This window comes from Callorhinchus milii, unplaced genomic scaffold (assembly GCF_018977255.1).
Source record: "Callorhinchus milii isolate IMCB2004 unplaced genomic scaffold, IMCB_Cmil_1.0 Scaffold27, whole genome shotgun sequence".
NCBI lineage: Eukaryota > Metazoa > Chordata > Chondrichthyes > Chimaeriformes > Callorhinchidae > Callorhinchus > Callorhinchus milii.
The window spans coordinates 2,837,901-2,862,284 of NW_024704768.1; the positions used below are offsets into that span (position 1 = coordinate 2,837,901).

General features: G+C 51.6%; 2 protein-coding genes across 2 annotated transcripts; one reads left to right on the forward strand and one right to left on the reverse strand.

Annotated features, from left to right (window-relative positions):
* Window positions 1-3,352: 3,352 nt before the first annotated feature.
* Window positions 3,353-11,161, reverse strand: LOC103190229 (keratin, type II cytoskeletal 8). The gene is made up of 9 exons (XM_042344356.1): window positions 10,664-11,161; window positions 9,712-9,920; window positions 8,271-8,331; window positions 7,468-7,563; window positions 6,837-7,001; window positions 5,800-5,925; window positions 5,010-5,230; window positions 4,233-4,273; window positions 3,353-3,688 (listed from the first exon to the last, which is right to left on the reverse strand). Exons 1-9 carry the CDS (start codon window positions 10,922-10,924, stop codon window positions 3,573-3,575), a joined length of 1,296 nt encoding a protein of 431 aa, XP_042200290.1. The 5' UTR covers window positions 10,925-11,161; the 3' UTR covers window positions 3,353-3,572.
* A 151-nt stretch (window positions 11,162-11,312) lies between these two features.
* On the forward strand, window positions 11,313-16,266 carry krt18a.1 (keratin 18a, tandem duplicate 1; the record flags this gene model as incomplete). The annotated part of the gene is given in 8 exon segments (NM_001292891.1): window positions 11,313-11,842; window positions 12,614-12,696; window positions 13,167-13,323; window positions 13,889-14,053; window positions 14,662-14,787; window positions 15,134-15,351; window positions 15,584-15,606; window positions 16,037-16,266. Coding segments are annotated over 8 exon segments (1,251 nt in total). The 3' UTR covers window positions 16,135-16,266.
* Between the last annotated feature and the right edge of the window lie 8,118 nt (window positions 16,267-24,384).

The following is a 24,384-nucleotide window of genomic DNA, read 5'->3' on the forward strand; positions in this document are numbered from 1 at the left end:
CCATGTCCGTGCAATTGTTCCTATTTATTCCCAAGTTGAACCTCTTACAATCCCGAAGATCAGTCAAAGGGATTTTGGTTCGTCAGTCATTGGGAGCATTAGGAAACCCATGACCGTTGCTTAAGAGTCTCCGAACCCAACTGAAATGCTCTCTCTGTCTCTTTCTCTCTCCTGGGAGGGACGCCCCCTGCTTTACCTAATTCCAATGAGTATGAGGCACAGGTTGACAAGAGCCAAGGCTTGGGGGGAGCCCAGGGTATGCGTTGGGGGTGGGGGGAGTGGGGGGGGGGGTAACTGCTGGAGTAACTGCTAAAACCGCATGACTTGCCATTGAGAGCGCGGTCTGGTAAGCTATCCCGAGAGTCTGGACTGATCGTTAATCAGTCGTGCCCCGGAGTGTGGCTGCCATACATTGAGGGACATTCACCATTTCCTCCCTTGACTCATCTCGTTCTACAATGGCACCTGCTCCCCACCCAGCATTGTGTCTTTTTTCCCCCTATTCTTGTACACCTTGGCTCCCACTTCTGAACCAGGAGACAATGTTCAAGGATGAAAGGAACAATGAGGGTGAAGCGGATTTCACAATGAGGTCTTTACTTCACCAGGTGTCGGCCCGGCTCAACAGCCGGCGCTCTCGCCTCGTGAGTCAGAAGGTTGTGGGCTCGATCGAGGACACCAAGAACCCAACTGTAGGAGAGAGGGAGAGTCACACTCGGAAAACAAAACTTGAGCAGTAGTTTGGACAAAAAAAAAGAAATTTATTTCAACCAAGAAACTACCTCTTTACGTCCGTCTTCTCTACGCTCTCCCCTCGTACTCCCAAGCCCCCATCTTTATATTGGAGACGCTCTGGGACCCACGTGAGTGGAGTCAGATAAGTACAAGTTGTTGTTGCTTCTGTTGGGGCTCAATTATGCCTGAGTTCTGATGGATGGATGGATCTCGCCTCATCCTGTGGCATTCCTTTTGAAAACTGCGGACTTATAAAGTCTCGCAGAGTGTCAGGATGAGTTCCCGGGACTGGTGCATGTTGATTGCACAGTACAGTACGATACAGATTTATACCGACATGGCACCTTTCACGTCAGGAGGACTAACAGACGTGGCGATTAATAGTCCTAAATGGTCGCCCGAGCTGGGGGTGGGAACGGGGAGGGGACAGATGACCGGAAGAGGTGTTTCTTGAGACCGACGTTGAATTTGGTGAGGGAACAAGTCTGACCATTAAGCTACAGGACTCCATAGTTTTTCCGGATGTAATAACCCCTTCAAAACGACAACCAACATTTTTTAGACGTGGTCACTCAATCAATCCACGGCTGTTTGCGCGGGGTGGGGGGACGCTGCTGTGCGCAATTGGCTGCCGCGTTTCGCCCACAAAATACGCGGTCAATTCACTTTGCGGTGTATCCTGCGAAGCGCTTCGAGACATCTCGAAGACCTGATGAGGCGACGTTTCAAATGTAAGGTCTCCCCCTTCCCGGGAATCGAATCCGGGTCTCTTCATTGGAGAGGCGAACTCTAGACGTTACTGGGATTAATGGATAATAATATTAATAATATAAAATAAACCTTACATTTAATACAGCGCCTTTCACGTCAGGAGGGCCTCTCAAAGTACTTAACAGGTAATACTGTAAAAAGGGTGACTTCTCTGCGGCTGAACCCGGCGGCCAATTTGCTCACCGCACAAGTCTCACAAGTAAGCCGTGAATTAACACGTTCTGTTGAATAAAATGGAGGTTCGATGGGCTGATGGGTCTCCTCCTGTCCTTGCTTTTCCGTGTTCCTAAAACAGACACAAGTCCGCCCTTGAGGCAAGGGAAATCGCAAAGGGGCAAAGGGTAGCGGCTCTGTAGCCTAACCACCAGGTGTCAGTGCTGCTCGAGAAGATGGAGCTAATCTGTGACCTCACCCTCAATCCCTGTTCCTGTGTGATACAAATCCTTAGGCCGTCAGGAGAACATCCCAAATAATGCCCTGGAGCTCATATAGTCTACAGGGACTTTCCAATGTCGTGCTGGGGGAAGTGATGCTCTATGGAACGCCACTCTGACTCGAGTCCTGTAGCTCAGTGGTTAGAGCTCTCGCCTCGCAAGCGAGAGGACCCGGGTTCGGTTCCCGGGCGGGTCGGGTCGGGTCAGGGCGAAACATTGGGCTAAATTTCCTCACTCCACGCACACACACGCGCACACACACGCACACACACGCACACACACAAATGCCTCTGTTTGTCCAACAGTAAGTGGGAACCCGGGTTGTTAGTCGATTGGCGGAACGCTTTTCCTGGGGTAATTAATCCCTTCCAAATAAAAATAATAATCAATTGGTCGCTTGGCTCCACGACTGTTTGCGGGGACCCTGCTGTGCGCAATTGGCTGCCGCGTTTCACCCACAAACTACACAGTCACTGCACTTTACCGTATATCCTGTGAAGCGCTTTGAGACGTCTCGAAGACGTCTTAAGACGCTGTATCAAATGCAAAGATTATTATATGACTTGCTCGCTCCCTCCCCCAAGAGAGGCCTCGAAACTCACCTCTTTTGACTGCACTTTCAGCGGTCCTCGCCCCCTCCACTCCACCATCGGCGGCCATGCTATCAGCCACTACGCCCCAAAGCTCCCTCCTTCAATCCTTTCACCTTGCTGCTTCCCCTCGTCCATCCTTCTTCAGAGCACGCCCTGAAGCCCTTCCTCTTCGACCGCGCCTCGGGTCACCTCCCCTCTCTCCCAGGCTCAGAGTTGTGCTCCAACAACAACAACTTGCACTTAATACAGCGCCCTTCACGTGGAGTAGCGTCCTGGAGCGCTTAACGGTGGCCGAGTCTGACAACAGCAGTGTTGAGCGCTCTGAGATGCTATCCAGTGTGAAGAACGCTACATAAGTGCAAGGCGGTGTTGAGCAGTTTGCATTGTATTGAAGACCCGGTGGGAATAACGTCTTCGAGACGTCTCAAAGCGCTTCGCAGGATACGCCGTAAAGCGAATTGACTGTATATTTTGTGGGCGAAAGCCGGCAGCCGATTGCGCACAGCGGCGTCCCCCGCAAACAGCCGCGGATGGATGGAAGTGACCAAATTATTATTATTTTCTTCATTTATTTTTGATTGGAAGGGATTATTACCACCCCTCTCCCAGAAAGTGAGACACCATTCGACTAACAACCGGGTTCCTACTCACTGCTGGACAAACGGAGGCGCGTGTGTGGAGTAAGGAAACTTGCCCAACGATTCGCCCCGACCTGACCCACCTGGGAATCGAACCCAGGTCCTCTCGCTCGCGAGGCGATTGCTCTGACCCGCTGAGCTGCAATAAACCACGGAGCCACACAATGGAGAGGAAACCCACTGAATTGTCTATAGACCTTTATTTCAGTTGCACAGTGTGGGCCGTAGGGGAGGGAAAAGTGGTGGAGAAATCAGCGTTGATCTATCAGTACTCCGAATCATTCCTTCGTATTCCTTCTTCAGGATTCCTTCATGTGATTTTTGTTTTAATAATTGAGGTAAAATATCATTGAAATGCATGGACGCCGTAAAAATAAACACATCCCAGCTCTTAATTTCTCTCAGTATTCCCCGAGCCTTATGCCGTCCTGGCTTTCAATGGTCTTGATGATGACAGACTTGGAGCTGCTTCCGCCCATCCTGGCTTCCATCCTGCTGCCCATATCGAATTGTCCACCTGAAACATCGGCCAACACAATTCCCAATTAGAGAGATCACAAGAGGTCTCACAACAGATCTCACGAGAGGTCCACCCAACAGCTCACCCAACTTACAAGATGTCTCAGATCTGACCAGATCACATGAGATCACTCAACAGATCACAAAACCTTCTGAGAGACTTCTTTTTCCTCCGCCACCCCCCCACTCCACTCCCCTCACTCCTCCTTCCCTTAAATTCTGCCATAACATCTTTTTTTTTTTAACCACGCTCGTAATCACCTCCCCCCCCCACCACCTCCTCTCAACGTTCCTCAGCTGCCCCACACGCACGCACGCTAATATAACGCCTTATCACGCCTTCGAGACGTCTCAAAGCCACTGAGGAATCTCGCCCGATCTTTTGCCCTGGCCGGGAATCGAACCCAGGTCCTCTCGCTTGCGAGGCGAGTCCAGGACTCAATTAGCGGCTAGCTAGCAGGTCACTGAGCCTCGGTTTGCAACCTCCCTAGCACGGGGCAACCTGGCTTTGTCGTTGACGCTAGTGGAACAGTTTTTCTTACTTCTTATTGATTGGTGGACCACGTGCACAGGGTTTCCGAGTCTGAAAGAAAGAGATAAAAGTGAACGACTAACTGGAATTTGCGACATCAAGTCGTCAACTGTTTTAGTAAACCGTAGAGCGCACACACGGGTTTATCCCTCTCCCCTTCTCCCTCCGCACCTCTCGTCACCTGCCCCGGAAATATCTTAAACCAATTTTACAGGCAATTGTTACCCAGCAACTGTGGTGACTGTACTTTGTAGGTGCGTATGTAACATCCCTTTGCAAACTCCCTGCTCGTCGGCCTCCCCAACTCCTCCCTACCACGGGCTGCAGATCATCCAGAACTCTGCAGCCCGTGTCCTCTCCCGCACCGGGCTCCGTGACCCTAAACCCCCCCCATCCCCGCCCGACTCCACTGGCTTCCCATCACACAGAGGATACAGTTCAAGATCTTGGTCCTCACCTTCAAAGCCCTCCATGACCTTGTCCCCCCCTACCTCTGTGCCCTCCTAACCCTCTACCAACCCGCCCGCTCCCTCCGCTTGTTCCACTCGCGGGTTGTTAATGCCCAACTGAACAGGGCAGGGATGGGGAGCTCAGATTATAATAATAATAATAATCCTTGCATTTGACCCAACGTCTTCGAGACGTCTCAAAGCGCTTCCCGGGATACGCTGTGAAGTGAATTGAGTGTACATTTTGTGGGCGAAACACGCGACCGATTTATCATTCATTTTATTATCATTTTTTTTCCCCGAAGGTATATCAGCAGCTCTAATTAATTGAGGGTTACCTGCTCTCCTCGCCCTCCAGGAGCTTTTTGTACGTGGCAATTTCGATGTCCAGGGCCAGTTTGATGTTCATCAATTCCTGATATTCTTTAATCTTCTTCATCATCTCCTTCTTGAGCTTCTCCAGGGCTTCAATAATTAGGCTGATGCGTTTTTTGGCTTCTGCGACAGCCATATCTCCGCGCTCTTCGGCCTCTACAATCGCAGACTCCATCTTCTGTTTCTGTGGCAAAGAGGACGGAACGGAGAGGGTCAGCACCAAACAAAACCCGTGAGTCTTTGCGGCCGTGTCACTTTGACGCTTACTCCGACATTCGCGCGTTTCTGTCATCGGTGACAATCTTTGCATTTGATGACAGCGCCTCATCGCGCCTCAAAGAGCTAAAGTGAAGTGACCGTGAAGTGTTTCGTGGGGGAAACGCGGCAGCCAATTGCTCACAGCAGTCGTGGATTGAGCGACCAAATTAGTATCATTTGGATTTAGTTTTTCGGAGGGATTATTACCCCCGGAAAAGCCATCCGCCAATTGACTAACAACCGGGTTCCTACTTACTGCCGGGTAAACAGAGGCGAGTGTGCGCGCGTGTGTGCGGAGTAAGGAAACTTGCCCAACGTGTCACCCTGACCCCAGAATCGAAACCAGGTCCTCTCGCTTGCGAGGCGAGAGGCTCTAACCACTGAGCTACCGGATACCGTTAAGCACTCACGGCAAGAGGCCAAGAGAAAAATAAAAGAGAGCGAGTGGCGTCTAAAGAGGCTTGAGGCCTTTCTCGTGACTAGAGTGACTCTCACCTGTTGTTTCAAAAGATCTATCTCCGAGTTCAATCTTAAGGTGTGTCTTCCCATGTCCGTTATGTCGATTTTCATGATCCTCAGTTCATCCGTGTAATTCCCGGCATCTTTCTTGATGCTCTCCACCTGAAACGGAAATTCTTTACTTAAGCGTTGCCGGTCGATAAGCCCGAACCATCCGAGGGCAAATAGAAAGTGATCGAGGAGGAAATCTTTGGGCGTTTGTGGTTATTTGTGGCCAGTTTCATGTCCTCTGCCCTCCTCATCTCACCATCGGTTGGGCTTCCAGCCTATCTGCCCCTTACCCTTTACTACTACTATACTAATAAATAATAATAATCTATGTATTTGATATAGTGCCTTATCACACCAGTGAGACGTCTCAAAGCTCTTCCCAGGGTACACTGTAAAGTGAATTGAGGGTATATTTTATGGACGAAACTCGGCAGCTCCTACCCTCAGCCCAGCCAGGAACGTCAAGCGCTTTGAGATGTCCTCCAGGCGTGAAAGGATTTTAACGTGAAGTGCAATGGCTGTGATACAGTTCAAGATCCTGGTCCTCGCCTTCAAAGCCCTCCACCACCTTGCTCCTCCCTACCCCGGTGACCTCCTAACCCACTAACAGCCTGTCCGTTCCCTCTGCTCAGCGGGCCCCGGCCTGCTTCACGTCCGCTGCCTTGCCCTCCGCTGACGGGCCGTCAGCCTCTCTGCCCTTACCCTCTAGAACTCCATCCCACAGTCCCTCTGCCTCGCCTCCTCCCCTCGCCTCCTACAAGACCCATCTCAAGTACCTCCTCCTCGATGGCACCTTCGGTCGCCCTCCTACCCTTTACCCTGCCCGCCCTCCACCCCCCTCCTGATCCCAACCACCAGCTCGAGTACAGACCCTCGACTGTCCAGAGCCTTGGGACGTCCTCCTGACGTGAAAGGCGCTGTGTAAATGTCACGTGTTGTTGTGTTTTGTAGGTGAGCGTGAGAGCCAATTTGTGCACCGCAACGTCTGACAAACAGCCATGTGGTGTGTGCGTGTGTCTCACCTTCATCTCATTATCCAAGGAAACCTCAGTTTTCATCTTGCCGATCATCACGTCATACTGACCACGGACCTCGCCGATGATGCTGGTCAGGTCAAGCTTACGGTTGTTGTCGACCTCAATAAGTACGTTCGTGCTATTGATCTGCTCGGACAGCTCATTGAGCTCCTGCCAGAGGCGTCCGCAGAGAGAGAGAGAGAGAGAGAGAGCGGGAGAGGGAGAGGAGAGAGGGAGAGTAAGAGAGTGGGGAAAGGGGGAAAAAATATTAAACATGCTGCATCTTAACCAACCGGACATGCGAGTTTCAACCTCCCAGTTTCTGTCGAAAGCCGAGCACAGCCATTTCCTCCAACGCCTCTCCTCCCACCTCAACCTTCAAGGTTCTGTCCTTGACTGGTTCAGGTCCTGCCTTTCACGCCGCCTCTACTTCATCGCGGCAAACGGCTTCTCCTCCACCCCCCCGGCACTGTCTCGTGCGGTGTTCCTCAGGGCTCTGTCCTCGGTCCCCTCCTCTTCACCCTCTACATGCCCCCCCTTTGGTGACGTCATCCGCGGACATGGGATCTCCAACTTGCACCAGAACAAGGCACAGACCGGATAAACGTTTCAGCCGAAGGCTCGGGTCGGTATTTACCGTGGTAAAGCTAACTTTCAGGTATTCCAGCTCCTCGGAAAGGGCTTCGCGTTTGGCCTCCAGTCTGATCCTGTTGAGCTGGCTCTCATCGCAGTCCTGCACGGCAACGGGAGGGTTAAACAACGACGATTTTACATTTACATAGCGGCGGAAAGGATGTCTCGAAAGCGCTTCGCTTTGGGAGCTGAGGGAGGTAGTGTGTTGGGGGGGGGGGGTTTGAGGGGGCTTGTAGGGTGGGTGGGTGGGTGGGGGGGGGGGAAGGTGACAAAGAATACAGTCGAAAATCCAGATGTTTGAACGTAAGGAGTCCATGATGGAATTAATAGCGAGGCGGGGGTCACGAGGTGGATTTAAGATGGATTTTAAAAGCTTCTTTGGGGCAGTCGGGGGCATCCGTGGAAACCCATCACCGTTGCTTAAGAGTATCCAAACCGAGCTGACGCATGGAAATCCCAGAGATATTTATTGGAATGGAATGTGCGCACTCTCTCTCTCTCTCTCTCTCTCTCCCTCCCTCTCCCTGGAGGGATGCGCCCCGCTTGCCTAATTCCGGAGAGCATGAGGCGCAGGCTGGCGAGTTGGGATAACTGCTGGAGTCTAACCAGCTCAGACCGCACAGCTCGCCATCGATAGCGCCGTCCGGCTAAGCTTTCCCGCTGGTTGTCCCGTTAGGATTTTAAGAGTGAGGGGTTGCATGACTCGGGCACGAGGGAGGGGAACAATAAGATAGGCAATGGGGGAATTTACTGCTTAGCAGCCCTCACTTGATTTCCCCCCCTCTCCCAATCCCTCCTCGAACCCACCTTCTTGATGAGGACAAATTCATTCTCCCTGTCGGTGCGAAGGTTGATTTCGTCTTCGTACCTTTGAAGTTGAAACGGGAAACGATTTTATTGAACAATGCTAATAATAATCCCGGCATCTGACACGGCGCCTTATCACGTCTTCGAGGCGCCTCAAAGCGCTTCACAGATTAGGCTGCAAAGTGTAGTGACGGTGTATTTGGTGGGCGAAACCTGGCAGCCAATGGCGCACAGCATCGGCCCCACAAACATTGAGCGACCAAATTATTATTGGTTAGGTTTTTTGATATAGATCCACTTCCCGTCGTTTAAAGTCCAGGTTTGTTTCAAAACCCCATAGATTGGGGCGTTGTCTTTTTGGTGGTTCAAAAATCTATTGCGTCAATTGAAATAGTCTTATTGCCCCCGAGTCAATAATTGATGGAGTTCGTCTTTGCCTTCACTTCCCGATCACTGCCTTTGTCTCTCTATCTAACTGATCTCAAAGCCCTCAGATTCCATCTGGTCGTAACTTGTGGTCATAAAACATTTAGGATCAGGTGAGGAGCTCGCTGGTTTGAATTTACCAGGACGTTACCAGGAATGAGGGGCTTCAGTTATGAGGAGAGGCGAGAGAAGCGAGGATGATTCTCCTGGGAGCAGAGAAGGTTAAGGGGAGATTTAATAGAGCTGTTCAAAATTACGAAGGGATTCGATGGGGTCAACACGGAGAAACTTTCCACTGGCGGGTGGGTGGGTAACCTGAGGACACCAATTTAAACGGTTGCCAAAAGAACCAGAGGTGGAGGTGAAGAGACGTTTTTTCCACCCAGCGAGTTGTTGGGATCAGGAACGCATTGCCTGAAAGGGCGGTGGAAGCCGATTCGATAAGAGCTTTCCAAGCGAGAAGTAGATGGACATTTGGGGAGGACAAGTTTGCAGGGAATTTGGGTCTTTAAAAGGACATTAGTCCTGACGTGATAAGGCGTTGCATCAAATCCTTGGATTTAATAAAACCCCTTATCACTTCAGGAGGAACTTCCAATCCGCTTTACATTATATACCATAAAGTTTAGTGACTGAGTGGATAAAACGTGGCAGTCAATTGCACACGGCAGCACCCCACAAACAGCCGGGGATTGAGTGACCACACTTTGTCCCTGATTATTACCCCTTGAAGGCCATCCATCAATCGATTAACAACCGGGTTCCTTCTTAGTGCAAGTTAAACAAGAGGCACGTGTGCGTAGAGTAAGGAAACTTGCCCAAGTTTTTGCCCTGCCTACCCAGGAACCGAAGCTGGGTCCTCTCGCTTGCGAGGCGAGTGCTCTAACCACTATGTTACGGGGCTCCATATTTGGGAGATTGTTGGCCAGGACTCGTATTTGATAATATATATTAATCTATAATTATATATTGTGTATATATATATATATAGAGAGAGAGAGAGCTTTCAAGGTACCTGTTCTTGCAGTCTTCCACCAGTGCTTGGGCGCCCTCCAAGTTGAGAGTCAAACTGAGTTTCTCGTTAGTTAAGGAGTCGATCTTCTGTTTGAGATACTGACAGTAATTGTGGAACAAGACATCCACATCGTTGCCACCAGATTTTCTCTTTTGCAGTTCTTTCAGCTTTTTATCCAACAGCACGTTCTGCTGCTCGAGGAAGCACACCTGAGAGACAAAAAAAAGAGAGTCGCGAGAGCGTTAACACGCACGAGGAGCTTTTTCTTTTTCGGGGGAGGTGGGGTGGGGTGGGGCAAAAAATAAAGTCAGATTTGACGGGATCGGTTAATAATCTGTCTGCGTGTTTTGCCGGCACTCGCGGAAGCCAATGTGCGTCCGTGCAAACCGCTGTGAGCTGAACGGATCTCAGGGGATTGTCGGCTCGGAGACCGAGAGAGAGAGAGACCGAGAGAGAGAGAGAGAGAGAGAGAGAAAGAGAGAGAGAGAGACATTCCCTTCTCTTTTCCAACAGTGTCGCGGGATTTTTAAAGCCCACGGATTAGGAATTTTTTCAGGCGGGACTTGAAAAGGGGAGAGAGTGGGGGTGGGGGGCAAGACGGTCGGATTGAGGGAGAGTGTTCCAGAGTTTCGGGGCGCGACCTCCGACGGTGGAGCGAGGGAGTGAGGAGGTTGGAGAGGTAGGGAGGTGCCAGGGAGTGAAGGGACGGCACCTCTGACCAGGTAGCAGTCACTCTGCCACACGGTAATAACAGTAATAAGAATAATAATTATACTCGCATTCGACACAGCGCCTGATCACGTCTTCGAGACGTCTCGAAGCGCTTCACGGGACACACACGCGCGCGCGCGGTCAAGGGAATCGTACTGCGGATCTTGCGAGCGAAACGAAAGCCACTTAACGAGAATTTGCCGGCGGTTCGGAAAAAGGTCAAATCAAACGAGCGGCCGACCTTTTGGATGAAGGATGCGAATTGGTTGTTCAAGCCTTTAATCTGCTCCTTCTCCTGGACGCGGGAGTCCTGGAACGCCGAGAAGGACAGGTGGGGCTCGTAGCTCACGCTGACACCCATCGACGGCCTGACGGCCAAGAGGTTCGCACCCCCTCGGGAGAAACCCGACGACTGGGAGGAGAAACTCAACCGCTTGTTGCCCGAGGTGGGCACGAGAGAACGGCTGCTGCTGGACATGTAGCTGGTGCTGCGTCTTGACATGGTTTTTTTTTTTCCTTTCTCTTCCCCTAAAAGAAACACACGAACCTGACCCAAAAAAAAACCTCAAAAGCTCTTCCCCCGAAAGAAATATTTCCAGGAAACGATCCAACAAAGTTTTTGTTCCGAAAGAAATCAAACAACACAACACAAAACAAAAGTTGGTCCAAGTCGGGTGGTGGTGGGGGGGGGAGGGTTTTGCGTGTGTGCCCCGAAGCTACTGAGGTTGGCAAGGGTTGGCGTGTGAGCTGTTTATACCTGTTCTTATCACCTCCAATTGGCCTCAGGGGGTGTCAGATTGCCTTTCAAGCCATATTATTGGTCTCTACTGTTCGACCAATGGATGTTCTCTGGAGGCTATAAAATTACAGCCTTTCCTTCCTCTCAGTTTCACTTGTGTTCAAAGTCAGCAGAAGGTTTGCGACTTGTCCAAAACTCTTTCCCCCCCAGAGCTATCTGTCGAGGTTTAGATCCAAGTCCTCTCTCTAGTCAACCAACTCAACCCTCCTCCCAAACCCTCGACCAGACCATCCTCTAACGATGAGTTTCGAAGTGAGGAACTTCTCAAGCGTGAGCTCTCGGAATCCCAGGCAGTTAGGTAGTGTGTGGCGCTCAGCCCCTTTGTACGCTGCCAGTGTCCATGGAGGGGGCTTTGGCAATAGGATCTCGGTGTCCCGGGGCTTTGGGGCTGGTGCCCTAGGCGCGAGTGGGGGTGTGGGAGCCTCTAGGATCCTGAGCAACGAGAAGGAGACCATGCAAGACCTGAACGAGCGTCTGTCCGCCTACCTGGAGAAGGTCCGCCAGCTGGAGGCTGCCAACAACCACCTGGAAATCGAGATCAAGAAGATCCTCGAGGTCAAGGGTAGCTGCGATCGGAACTGGAATGAACAGGAGGACATTCTCAGCAAACTTCGCCAACAGGTCATTTTTTGTTGTTGTTGCAAGCTCTTGCCTTTCCCCCTTTCCCCCAACCCTCTCTACACCCCCCCCCACACCCCCCAAAAAAAACTTCTCACTTCCCCCAAATCCCTGAACCCCTTTCTCTCTCTCTCTCTCTCTCTCTCAACTTCCATTACCTTCACAGTTTGGCTTCTCAGTAATTGTTGACAGTAATTATTATTATTCTTGTTGCTATGAATATAATATTTGCATTTTAATCCCTTCGGACATAATTATTGATAATGATAAATGCAGTCGCGCTCTCTCCCACGGCTGCTTTGAGGTTGGCCGCCCGCGTTTCGCCCACGGCGCGCACGCACGCACGCACGGCTTAATCCGCTTTACGGTGTATCCTGCGCCGTTGAGGCGTTCCGAAGCCGTGATAAGGCGCCGCATCAAATGCGGTGATTATTATTATTTAATATCGCTGCGGCACGGGCAGCCTTCTCGCGAACGCGGGCCGTCGAGCGGAAGGAGAACTCACAGAGGCAGCGGAAGAGGCTGAGAGGTTTGGCCCGATCTGTCTCACCCCCCCCCGCGCCCCCCCCCCACCCCCGCCGCCATCACCCCGACTCCCATCCCATCTCTCCCCTTCCCAATCCCACTGAGCAAATCCAACCACTCGTCTGCCCACTCTCTCCCCCCCCCCCCCGGCAGGCGCCAGGCACCGCGAGATAGCTCTGTGGGGTTTCTCTCCCCCTCCCCACTACCTGCAAAACACTGAGTGTCTGTTGTTTCCGTCGATTGGGACAGGTTTTTGAGATGATAGTGGAGAACGCCAACCTGGACCTGCAGATCGATAATGCTCAACTGGCTGCTAACGACTTCAAAATCAAGTGAGTATTTACTTGTCCTTTCACTCGCCTCTCTCTCTCTCTCGCTCTCCCTCCCTCTCCTCTCATATTTCTCCCCTCTTTCAATCTCTCTCTCTCTCTCTCTCTCGCTCTCTCTCCCTTTTTGTTCCCCTCCCTCTCTCTCTCTCTCTCTCTCTCTCTTTGTATCTCACCTCCACACCTGATAGACCAGCAGGTTAACTTATCCACCCGGGTACGCTGCTGTTATTAGAACACGCTGGTGGATTTAATCCAGTTCAATTGCAACGCTTCAAAACTCTTTGATCGCTGTTGCAATCGCGTTCCTACTCGGACTGTATCCTGCACAGCCGGACGCAGTCAGTCTGGGGTTGGCGGTGGCGGCGGCGGTGGTGGTGGAGAGGGGGCCGGGGAGGTGCGGGGGTATCTGAAGCTGGGGATAATGGGGGTGGGACCGACCGAGCGAGCTTGTGATCAGGGTGCTGTTTGCACAGGTGGGACGCTGAGCTGAGCATCAGACAGTCGGTGGAGATGGACATCAACGCTCTCCGCAAACAAATCGACGACAACAACATAGGGCGCCTGCACCTGGAGAGCGAGATCGAGTCACTGAAAGAGGAACTCATTTACATCCGCAAGAACCACGATGAGGTAAAGGCAACGCGGTAATGGCGGGCGGTGGAGGGCGCGCGGTGACAGACAGCCGACACCTCTCCATTTGTTCCCCGCTCTAAACAAACAGTTTGGGAACTTAATGACTGAAATCTGACACCGAGTCCCCTGACAGGTTCCTCAGACCAGGATCCGTCCTTTCCCGCTGTGCTTTAATTACCTGCCTGTTAGCACGGTAACTAAGGCAAGGCACAGTCACTACACTCGGCTAGAATCCCAGCGCTCCGCGACATAGCTCCGCCAAACCCTGGGCTATGTCACGCTTTCTCACCCCCCCCCCCCCACCACCAATCTTTCTTGTGTCCTTGGACGTGTTCCTATGTAAACACAGGCGGAAAAGTGTGGATGCAATACGCATTTCCATTTGCACGGCCCCCCCCCCCCCCCCTTCACACTGGGAGGGTGTCAAACAGGGTGGGCTGGGTGCCCAAGCTGAGGGGTGGGAGCCGAGAGGGATGGGGAATAACAGATGACCAAAACGTGGTCAATCCGATGGACAGTCACAGGAGACGAACGCGCGCGTGCGTGTGTTTCAATCCTACAGGAAGTGAGAGCTCTCCAGGCGCAGATCGGAAGCTCCAGTGTGCAGGTGGAAGTGGATGCCGTGAAGGGAGTCGATCTTTCCAAGATGTTGGCCGATATCCGGGCGGAGTACGAGGGTCTGGCTCAGAAGAACAAGGACGATGCCGAGAACTGGTACAAGAAGAAGGTGAGCACGAGAGCGCGTGGGCTGAGGGCACATCTCATTTAAGATGATGTGTTTATATATAAGAGGGCGACTACAACAACGACTTGCATTTATATAGCGATATAGCTCCCCTCACGCAGGGTAGCGGCCCAGAGCTCTTAGGTGGTGGGCGAGGGTGGGGTGGGGGGTGTTGCACGCGGAACAAATGGGACGTGCGGCCAAAAATGGTCACCAAGGCAGAATAATCTGCGTTCTGCTTTTAACGGGGAACCGGAGAGCTGTTCGTAAAGCAAAAGGCATCCAATTTCCTTTGGATGAGACGTCAAACCTCACGGCTGTCGGCGCGCAAATCGGCTGCCCCCGCTTGCCCACAAGGTACGCAGTCGCCGGCCTTCGCGGTGCGTCCGGTCGAGCACTTGGAGACGTCTCGACGACGTGATGAGGGGCTGATGAAAAGGGAAGGTGCTGGTAATCATCTCGAATCGTACGGGTTTTTATTGTTCCATCCAGGAATCGGAGAGGGGGGACTGATCGTTGGTCTTGGCGAGATTTTCCCTCCCCCCACACCCCCACCCCCCACCCCACCCTACCCCGCGATTTAATCGGTCTCTCTTGCCTTCGTGCTGCAGATGGAATCCCACACGATTGAAATGACCCAGAATGAGAAGGCAGTCGATGGGTTCAAGATCCAGATAACTGAACTACGCCGACAGGCTCAGGGCTTGGAGATTGAGTTGGAATCGCTGAGAAGCATGGTGAGCTTATTGAAAGCCCGAAATCCGCCCCGTCCCCCCCTCCGCCCGCCCGCCACCCCCGAAATTCCTCGTGATCTGAGCCTCCAGATCATTCCGCCTGCAAATTGAAGAGCATCTCACGTTAACTCACTGTTAACTCGGACGCCATGTTGTCGCCATACGCGAAGCTGAGAGCTCCTCGTGGCTCTTCATGATCTTGAGGGTCAAGAGGAACGAGTGGATGGTTTGTGAGGAGTAAACCCCTTAATCCCCCACTCCCCCCACCCCAAGCTATCAACTTGTCAGACTGAGCAAATTCATCATTTTTTCTTTCTTTCTTTCTTTTGTTTTTCTCAATTCCATCCAGAAAAACTCGCTGGAGAACAATCTGGAAGACACGGAGTTGAGATACCAAATAGAGCTGGATAAGTTAAACGGCCAGTACGCCATGTATCAGCTCGAAATGGATAAGGTCAACCAAGAGATGCAACGCAAAGCCAACGAGTTCAACGCCCTGCTCAACGTCAAGATGAAGCTGGAGGTCGAGATCGCAACCTACAGACGTCTGCTTGGAGGGGAAGAGGAGTAAGTGAGACACTTTAGCTTAACGCCTCCGAAAAGGGCCCATTGCGAAACAGAGGCCACTTACACGCTCCGCTGTTTGAGGAGAGACTCTCTCCTCTCTCCTCTCCCTTTCCCCCCTCGTGGCTGTTTGAAGGACGTCGCCGTTCGCGAATTGCCCGGTGGTCCTCCACTTCACTTGGAAACATCCTCCCGAGTGAAATGTCTTAACACTGGGATTGTTTTTCTTTTCCAGGAGGATCATGGAGACGATCAAAGGTAAGATGAGTAAATCATTATAATGCTAATGCTAATAATAATTCATTGAAATGGTAATTGCTTTGAAAGTTTGGAGACCCCGTAGCGTTGTGGTGAGAGCGCTCTCCCCTCACAAGCGAGAGGACTTGGGTTCGATTCCCGGGCGGGACAGGACAGGGCGAAACCTTAGGCAAGTTTCCTTACTCCACGCACGCACACCTCTCTTTACCAAGCAGTAAGTGGGAACCCGGTTGTTAGTCGATTGGCGGATGACTCCCCCACGATAGCAATCTCTCCAAAAAATTGGTTGCCGCTTTTCGTCCTCAAAGTCCGCGTTCGATCGCTTTAGGTGTACCCCGCGAAGTGCTTTGAGACGTCTCGAGGATGAGCTTCTCTTGCGATGCAAAGTGAGGGCTCGATTTGCTCACAGTTCGAATGTCCCTTTTTACAGAACCCGTAACTCAAACCATCGTAAAGACCATTGAGATCACCCAGCAGTTAGTCGACGGCAAAGTGGTGTCGGAGAATGAATCCGTGATCCAAGGCTAACCGTCGACGGGTCCAGCCAGCCACGCCTAGACACGCCCGTTTTCGCAGCTTAACGGGAGCCGAAGCTTTTTGTTTGAACATGTAATGCCTTTGCTTCTCATCGATACTTTCGAAATAAAATTTTCGCTCTGTAATTCCTTCTGGTTCGGTCTTTTCTTTCAATGGGAGGCTTCGAAAGTGAGGCCAAGGGTCTGGGACGGAGTCGGGGCGTTTCTGAGGGAAGAACGGAAGAATTTGCCGGGCAAAAGAGGACCAAAGTCCATCTAGTTCGCCTTCAGCACTGACGTGTCCTGTCCCCAAACTATACACTGGGTCTCCAGATATTATTTTCCAGCAGAAATCTATCTGATTTGTTCTTGAAACAAATAATATTTTCTGCTTCCACCGTCTCTCTGTCTGTCTCCCTGTGGAGCCTGTTCCATAAGTAGTGTTTCCGCAGGTTGGTTCTGAATTTACTCCCCCCTTTCAGTCGTGGGCCGCGTCATAAAACAGCTCCGTTATCTATTCCCTTCAGAATCTTAAACACCCCAATTATTGCTCCTCAACCTTCTCCAGTGTGAACCTGCCCCGTTTATCTATTCGCTCCTTAATAGTCCATCCACTCAATTATTTTTGCCTGCCTTCCTCTGTCGTCAGCCTCACTAATTGGTCATGGGCTTCGTGGCTCTTCGGAGCAGGAGGAGGCCATTCAGTCCCTCGAGCCTGTTCCGCCATTCTATAAGATCATGGATGTGCCTCAATCATGGATCAGGTACTTCAACTCCAATTACCTGCCCTTGCCCCACATCCCTCGATACCCTGACCTAACAGAAATAATAATAATTTGGTCACTCAATCCACTACTCTCTGTGGGGACCCTGTCCGTTTCGCCCACAAAACACGCAGTCACTTCACTTTACAGTATATTCTGCGAAGCACTGGTTGTCGTCAGTGTTGGCTGATGCTTTCAACATAACTGTGCGTGACAGTAAATTTGCTGAACCTCAAGCCTTGTTGAGACAAGGAGGGAAATCCTGCTCTCGTTCCCTTCATCCCTGTTCCTAACGGCTCCGGACAGGTCAGGAAATAATCCCGGAGAAGGAAAGTCGATCCGATGAGGAAAATGTACTGTGGCAGGTTTTAAGTGTAAGATGCTAAAGGGTGAGGGGGGGTCAGGCAACGTAGATCACGACAGGTTGTTTCAACTCGTCCAGAAGAGTAAAACCAGAGGACACAAGGCCTGCGATCAACTGTGTTTTGGAGGCAACCGGTAAAATTGATGAGTTTTTTTTCTCTTCCCCCCCCCACGCGCCCCACCGCCCTCGGGGGGAAAAAAAAATCCAAGTCTATTCGTACTTCAAACGACCTCCGGTTGCATGTACTGACCAGGTTTCGTTGCTGAACCAAATTCCTTTCCTGTAATAGTAAATTCGTGGAATCGCATCGCAGTTCATCGGATAAACAGGAACTCTGCGATCTCAACCGCAAAGAAACATCACCACCGTCCACCCACCACCCCCACACCCCCACCACCACCATTCAAGTTAATTCATGTAAAGGTGTGTTCAATGAGCCAAACTTGGGCTGTATCCTGTAATCACAAAGTACTTTCCGCCCCAACACTCGTGGAACCCACACAGTTAACGCAATTGACTCCTCGCTTGACCGAGAAGCCAGAAGAACAACAAGCGCTTGCACGGGCCCTTTCAAGTGGGATAGAGCGCAGTACGGTCGGGGAGATTGACCTTGAGCTGGGTGGGGGGTGGGGGTGGGGAGGGGAGAGAGGTTTACAGTTACAAAGGAGGGTTTTCTTTTCCCAAAGGGTAATTAACGTGGGTGAGGCCAGGTCTTGGTAGTGTAATAGGAAGCCGGCAGCTATCATAGAGGCCTCAGTCGCAGTTGAGATGTAGCCAAGGTGTAATAAGGCGCTATATCAAAAGCAAGTATTATTATTATTGGGTGTTGATGGGGGATGTCAGTTCGTCTTTAATCACAAATGAATGAGACATTAATCTGAGTTCCCGGTTGGTCTGCGGAGGGGGTGAAGTGAAGGTCCAAATCGCCAAGGATGAGGAAGCATTCAAAGTCCTCCGCGGTCTTGCTCACTCTCCGACCTCCTAACCCTCTACCATCCTGTTCGCTCCCTCCGCTCAGCGGGCTCCGGCCTGCTTTACGCCCCCACCCCACCGCCTCGCTCGCCCCACTATTGGTGGGCAGACCTTCCGCCACTCTGCCCCCACCCTCTGGAACCTACAACCTTTTTACCTACAAAATACACAGCCCACACCCGCCGCAGTAAAACTTTGCTTTGAGAATCTAAAGGCGATGTGGAAAACGATTATCAAAAGCATAGACGGCAATGGAAACTCAGCACTGAATCATTTATAGGCAGCGGACAGGCTTTAGGGAGTTTAATCTGAATGAGAGCTTCATAGGACGTGAAACTGTGAGACCAAAGTTTGCCCGGGGTAAGGAAACCCGATCCAGGGATTTGATCCCACAGTCCAGGCTGATGCTCTGGTGCAGTGCAGTGCTCGGTGGAGAAACACTGCACCGTTGGAGGTTCCGTTATTTGGATAATAATATTATTAATAATCCTCGCGTTTGACACAGCGCCTTATCGCGTCTTCGTGGCGTCTCAAAGCGCTTCGCGGGATACCCTGCATGTGCGAATTGACTGTGGGGTTACGCGGGCGAAAGGCGGCAGCCGATTGCGGACAGAAGGCGTCTCCGCAAACGGTCGGGGATGGGCCTTCTGGAGAGATGCGATCAAACGGGCCAAAGGGTCTTCTTCATCCAAACCGATGTCCCGACGATAAAATGGCAGAGAGCGGCTCCGAGGCTCAGCTGGTGAGAAAATCCACATCAAACCGTGCGAACGGCTTCATAAAAACACCAGGAGGTGCCATCTTGTGTTTATTGTCCACAGGGTCAGAAGGAGCTTTTGATCAGTCGCCAAAGTTGTTATCTTTAATCTCGAGTTCTCCGTATTGTGTTGCACATTCATGGAAGAATTGAAATCCGATCCAGGAATTCATTTCCTCAAAGGCTCCTCCTCACTACTCACCCACACCACCCCCTACACCCCACCCACCCCCACTCCTATCGCCCCCCCCCACCCCCCAACCCCACCCACCGCACCCTGAATCAGAATTGTCCTTGGCTTTGTTTAAGAACTATCATTCGAGGTGAGGGAGTGAGTCAGACAGAGAGACAAGAGAGTGAGACTCTGAGACAGAGAGAGAGAGAGAAGCTGAGAGAGCGAGACAGAGAGAGACGGAGAGACAGAGAGAGAGAGACAGAGAGAGAGAGAGTCGATGTGTTTACTGTAAAGTGTAGTGTAGTGACGCGTATTTTGTAGGCGAGAGCGGCAGCCGATGTGCGTACAGCGACGTCCTACAGAATGGCCGGAAATTTCCTCCTGCGCGTTCGTCGCGAGACCCAAAAAAAACCGCGACTTTTCGTAAGCGACTCTCGATGAGATAAACATAAAAATGTCAGAGTTTACACCCTCCATCCACCGGGTGTAAAGATGTCACCTTTGCACCGAGTACGTTCCGAGTGCGAACTTTCGTAAAAAAATGTCACATTGTCAGTTTTAGTCCTTGAGATCAGACACTTAAAGCTTAAGACACCCGCAGGAAGCACAGAAAACCCTTAACGTTAACATTTCTGAAGTCCTGTGGCTTAGAGCCCTCTCGCCCCGCGAGCGAGAGGACCTGGGTTCGATTCCCGGGCGGATCAGGTCGGGGCGAGACATTGGGCAAGTTTCCTTACCCCACACACGCACACGCACACGCACACGCCTCTGTTTGCCCGGCAGTCAGTCGGAACCCGGTTGTTAGTCGATTTGCGGATCGCTTTTCCGGGGGTAATAATCCCTTCCAAAAAATAATAATAATAATCATTTGGTCACTCAATCCACGACTGTTTGTGGGGGATCGGCTGCCGCGTTCCGCCCACAAGATATACGGTCAATTCACTTTACAGTGTATCACGTGAAGCGCTTTTAGACGTCTCGAAGACGCGATGAGAGGCGCTGTGTCAAATGCGAGGATCATTCTCACTGTCGCTATTATTTTTCGGAAGCTTCCGAACCAAAAGAGAATTGAAGGCTTTTCCACAGTCCCTGTGCGCTCTTGGAGCTTAGAGGCGAAACACCTCTAAACTCAAGACCAGGTGGAATTCGGGGCCTGTGGCGTATTTGCTCTCGCATTTTCCAGACATTCCTGAAGGAGTTTATAATAACAGGGGAGCGAATCATTCCATTCCAGATTACGGGTTCCCAGGTTGCAGATTGCTTTCCGAACCTCTCCGTTGGGTTGTCTCTGAGGCCTAATGTTTGATTGATTTACAACGCACCTTAAGCCCTCGTTACAGGACATATTTGCACTCACAAACAGCCGCGAAGCGAGTGACCGATTTTTTTGGGGGGATCTGGAGGATTCTTGGCCGGGACGCCGGGCCGGGTGGGCGGGCGGGCGGGAGAGACAGATAGCCTGAACGATTCCCAGGGAGGAATCTTATCGTTGCACGGGCGGAACGGTAAATAACGGCGGCCTTTCGCGACATCTCCATCGTGATCAATCCCGATTAAAAAGCTGAGTGAGTCAGGGAGAGGGAATGTGCCACTCTGATCTCGATCGCACCACCTCCGCCCGCGGATACCTGAGTTACAATCAGTGCGACCGACGAGATAACCCTGGCAATAATAATAATAATAATAATAATCACGGTGATCCTCCCAACCAACTCTGACTTCGAGAGGGAGACCTCGAAGCTCTTTACAGGAATCTCCCTGACACCAGAAGAGAGAGAGAGAGAGAGAGAGAGAGAAACTGCCTTCTCTTTTCAAGCAAGGCCAAGGGATCTTTAATGTCCACCTGAACAGGGCTCAGGCGGGGGAGTGAGGTTTATCTTCTCGGAGAGAAGCCTCTGGCAATAGCGCAGCAATAATATTTTCCGTGTCTTCGAACTCAAGGTTGTCGGAACCCCCGGCAATTCACGTGTAATTTGGAACGCCGTCTCTGCTCCTAACCGCGGAAAAGAACAGCTTCCCGAAAGTAGGCGGAATGGACTGCAGGATTTTTTCCCGACGGCTGACCGTCTTGAGTTGTACGACGCAAGAGAACCCTGCCAGGCTGAGACCGGGTGGAATTTCGGATCCCTGGTCAAGTTGGCTGCTGACTGTGTCTGGGAAAAAGAAAGGAATCTTATCATTGAATGGGTAGAGCTGAGTCAGAGAGAATGTGCCGTTCTGATCTCAATCACTGCACCTCCGCCCAAAGGTACCTGTGCTACGATCGAGATAAGATAACTGTGGTGACTGTAAACATAATATTCCTCGGAACTAAGATGGTGCCTTTGGCTTCGAGAGGAGATCTCGAAGCTCTTTACAGGAATCTCACCGTGAAATGCTGTGACTGTGAACGCAGCAGGCAATTGGCGCACAGCAATGTCCCACCGTTGGCGGGCGGGCCTTCAACCTCCCTGCTCCCACCCTCTGGAACTCCATCCTGCAGTCCCTCCACTCGCCCCCTCCCTCGCCTCCTTCAAGACCCATCTCAAGACCCCGCTCTGCGCCCGTGCCTTCAGTCGCCCGACCCTGACTGTCCAGCGCCTCGGGACGTCCTCCCTCCCGACGTGAGAGGCAGGAGGTTGTTGCAACTGTTGTGGCTCTGAGGGCAGACATCAGGATCTGTTACTGCCTGACACAAAGCCCCCAAGTGATACCCCCTCTGTACCTACTTCCTGCGGCTGACTAACAGGCCCCAATGTAACTTAATGTCACCCAAAAAAAACACAGGCACTGTTAATCCAAAGGTTATCAGTAACAAATGCAAATGCAATAGATGATCGGGGTCAAGCAAACATGTTGTTTCAATTCAGGTTACAATCCAACAGGACTTACCCAATGGCGATTAACGCTGCAAGTATTTGTTAACGAAGACTACCGATAAATTAATGAGTAATCCGTGGATTGCTATGAGGTCAGCGAGTTATTGTTTGCTCCCTAATCTGGAGGTTTTAATCGATGGGAAACGTGAACCAGGAAAAGGGCGTGGGATCAATAAACCCAACCCTTCTTCGAATCAGTCATTTTTCCTCCTTCGAATTCGTTCTTGACCCCAGCGTCGCTGCCTCTGCTCGGTCTGGTCCAGCCGCTAGCAAAGGTTGCCCCCCCCCCCACTCCCCCGGCACCCCATCACCACCACGTTGAGCTCACACCGTCACTCCTGACGCTCCTGTGCAGTGCCGGGGGATTGCGTGGCATTGTCAGAGGCGTCGTCCTTCCGATAATTCCAACAGTTGTATTTGACACAGCGCCTTACGCCGTTGAAACATCTTACCGTGCAGTCACTTGCGTGTATTTTGTGGGCAAACATGGCAGCCAATTGGTAGCCCAGCAACGTCCCACAAAACCACCATGGAGTGAGCGACTGAGCAATTTTGTCTGGTGAACGTTTGGTTCTGCAGGATGTTTAACACCCACCTGGAAAGGCATAGACTAGTCCGTGGTTGAATGTCTCATCTGAAGGACGAGAGAGAGGGGGGGAGAGGGATTGGGGAGGTGTCCGTAAGCACGATCAAAAAGGAAGGTCTTTAGGTGGGATTTGAAAGCAGGGAGGGAGGGAGGGAGGGAGTGGGAGAGGCGGAGGGATTGAGGGAGAGAGTTCCAGAGGTTCGGTGCATAGTGACTGGAAACGCGACCCCTGGAGTGGAGGGGACGAGGGACAAACAGGTGATGGAGAGGGGTGGGGAGGGTGGTGGGAGGGTAAGAAGGTTGGCGTGGTAGAGAGGTGCCAAGGCAACAAAGACCATATGGGTTTCAAGACCCAGTCTTCTGACTCGGAGGGCAGAGTGTTATCATTTGAGCCGGGCGACGGGCATATAAGTAAGTCGCTCAATCCATTTTGTTTCTTATTTCTTTGTGACCACAGCAGATGAACGGACCTTGCCCCACTTAGTGACGGGCAACCGAGACGCTGCCACACCCAGACATCTCCGCATGGAATTGGTTCTTTAAAAAGGTATTTACTTGAGGTGGACTTAATAATAATAATAATTCTTGCATTTGATATAGCGCTTTTCACGTCGGGAGGACATCTCAAAGCGCTTCACAGAACACACTGTAAAGTGAATTGACTGCATATTTGTGGGCGAACGCGGCAGCCAATTGCGCACAGCAATGTCCCACAAACAGTCGTAGATTGAAAATGACCAATTTATTATTGTTTTTGGTTTTGGAGGGAATATTATTAGGCTCTGTGTGGAGTAAGGAAACTTGCCCAAGGTTTGGCCCTCTGCCTGGAATTGAACTCAGGTCTCTCACTTGCAAAGCGGTGCTCTAACCGCTGAGCTACAGGACTCCACACACCTTCAGTCTAAGGCCTCCAACATTGGCTCCATTGGTAGTTCTCTTGTCTCTGAGTCAGAAGGTTGTGGGTTCAAGTCCCAACGTCAGGACTTGGAGATCCAAGATGGTCACCAGGAGAGCTCAGGAGAATTTTTTTCTTTACACACCGTGGCACGTGGAACCCTCTGCCAATCAAAGTGGTACAAACCTACCCAACCTCCCTCCGCTCAGCGGGTTCCGGTCTGCTTCACGTTTCCTTCCCGCCTCGCCCACCCCTACCCTCCCCGCAACCGGTTGTATTAGGGGTGCTCGTAGTTGGGTGGGAGTGGGGGGGGGAGAGGGGTGGGAGAGGGGATGTGGGGGTGGAATAGAGAGGTGGTTAAAGTAACCTGCCTCATCCAGGAAAAGGAGTGCATTTGCTACCAGTATCAGTTGCATTATTGGTCGTGTAGGTATGGCGCCCAGTTGTCACGTCAGGTTTATGAGACTCTCTGTTGCTTCTTGTCACCCACATTAATCAGCCGTTTGCTGATTCAAAGTCGTATTTATGACTAATTAGTCTGGTTCCTGAGCCAGGAGGGTCCACAGTATTCCAGGGCAATTACTGCTGATGACAGCACAGCCCGGCCCGGCTCATCGGCAGGACCTGGAAGGGCCAACCAGTCACTGGGGGTAGGGAATCCTCCCCCTCAGCTCCTGTTAACCCTGCAGCCAAAGCACTAACTAACTAACTAACTGGGAGGGTGGTCCTCGCTGGACAAGCAGCGGGAAAGCCTGGCCAGACAGCACTCTCAATGGCCAAGCTATGTGTGGGTTTAGCTGGTTAGACTCCAACAGTTACCCTCAATGCACAAGCCTTGGCTCTCACCAACCTGCACCTAATTCGTTCCAGAATTAGGTAAGCAGGGGAGGGG

What these genes read in the sequence shown, in the direction of transcription:
- LOC103190229 (XM_042344356.1), bottom strand. Translation starts at nt 10,924, where the DNA reads ATGTCAAGACGCAGCACCAGCTACATGTCCAGCAGCAGCCGTTCTCTC. An exon ending in TGAAAGTTAGCTTTACCACG is followed by an intron (nt 7,002 to 7,467) that starts GTAAATACCGAC and finishes CGCCTCTGGCAG; the next exon opens with GAGCTCAATGAGCTGTCCGA. An exon ending in CCTTGGATAATGAGATGAAG is followed by an intron (nt 5,926 to 6,836) that starts GTGAGACACACG and finishes TTTCCGTTTCAG; the next exon opens with GTGGAGAGCATCAAGAAAGA.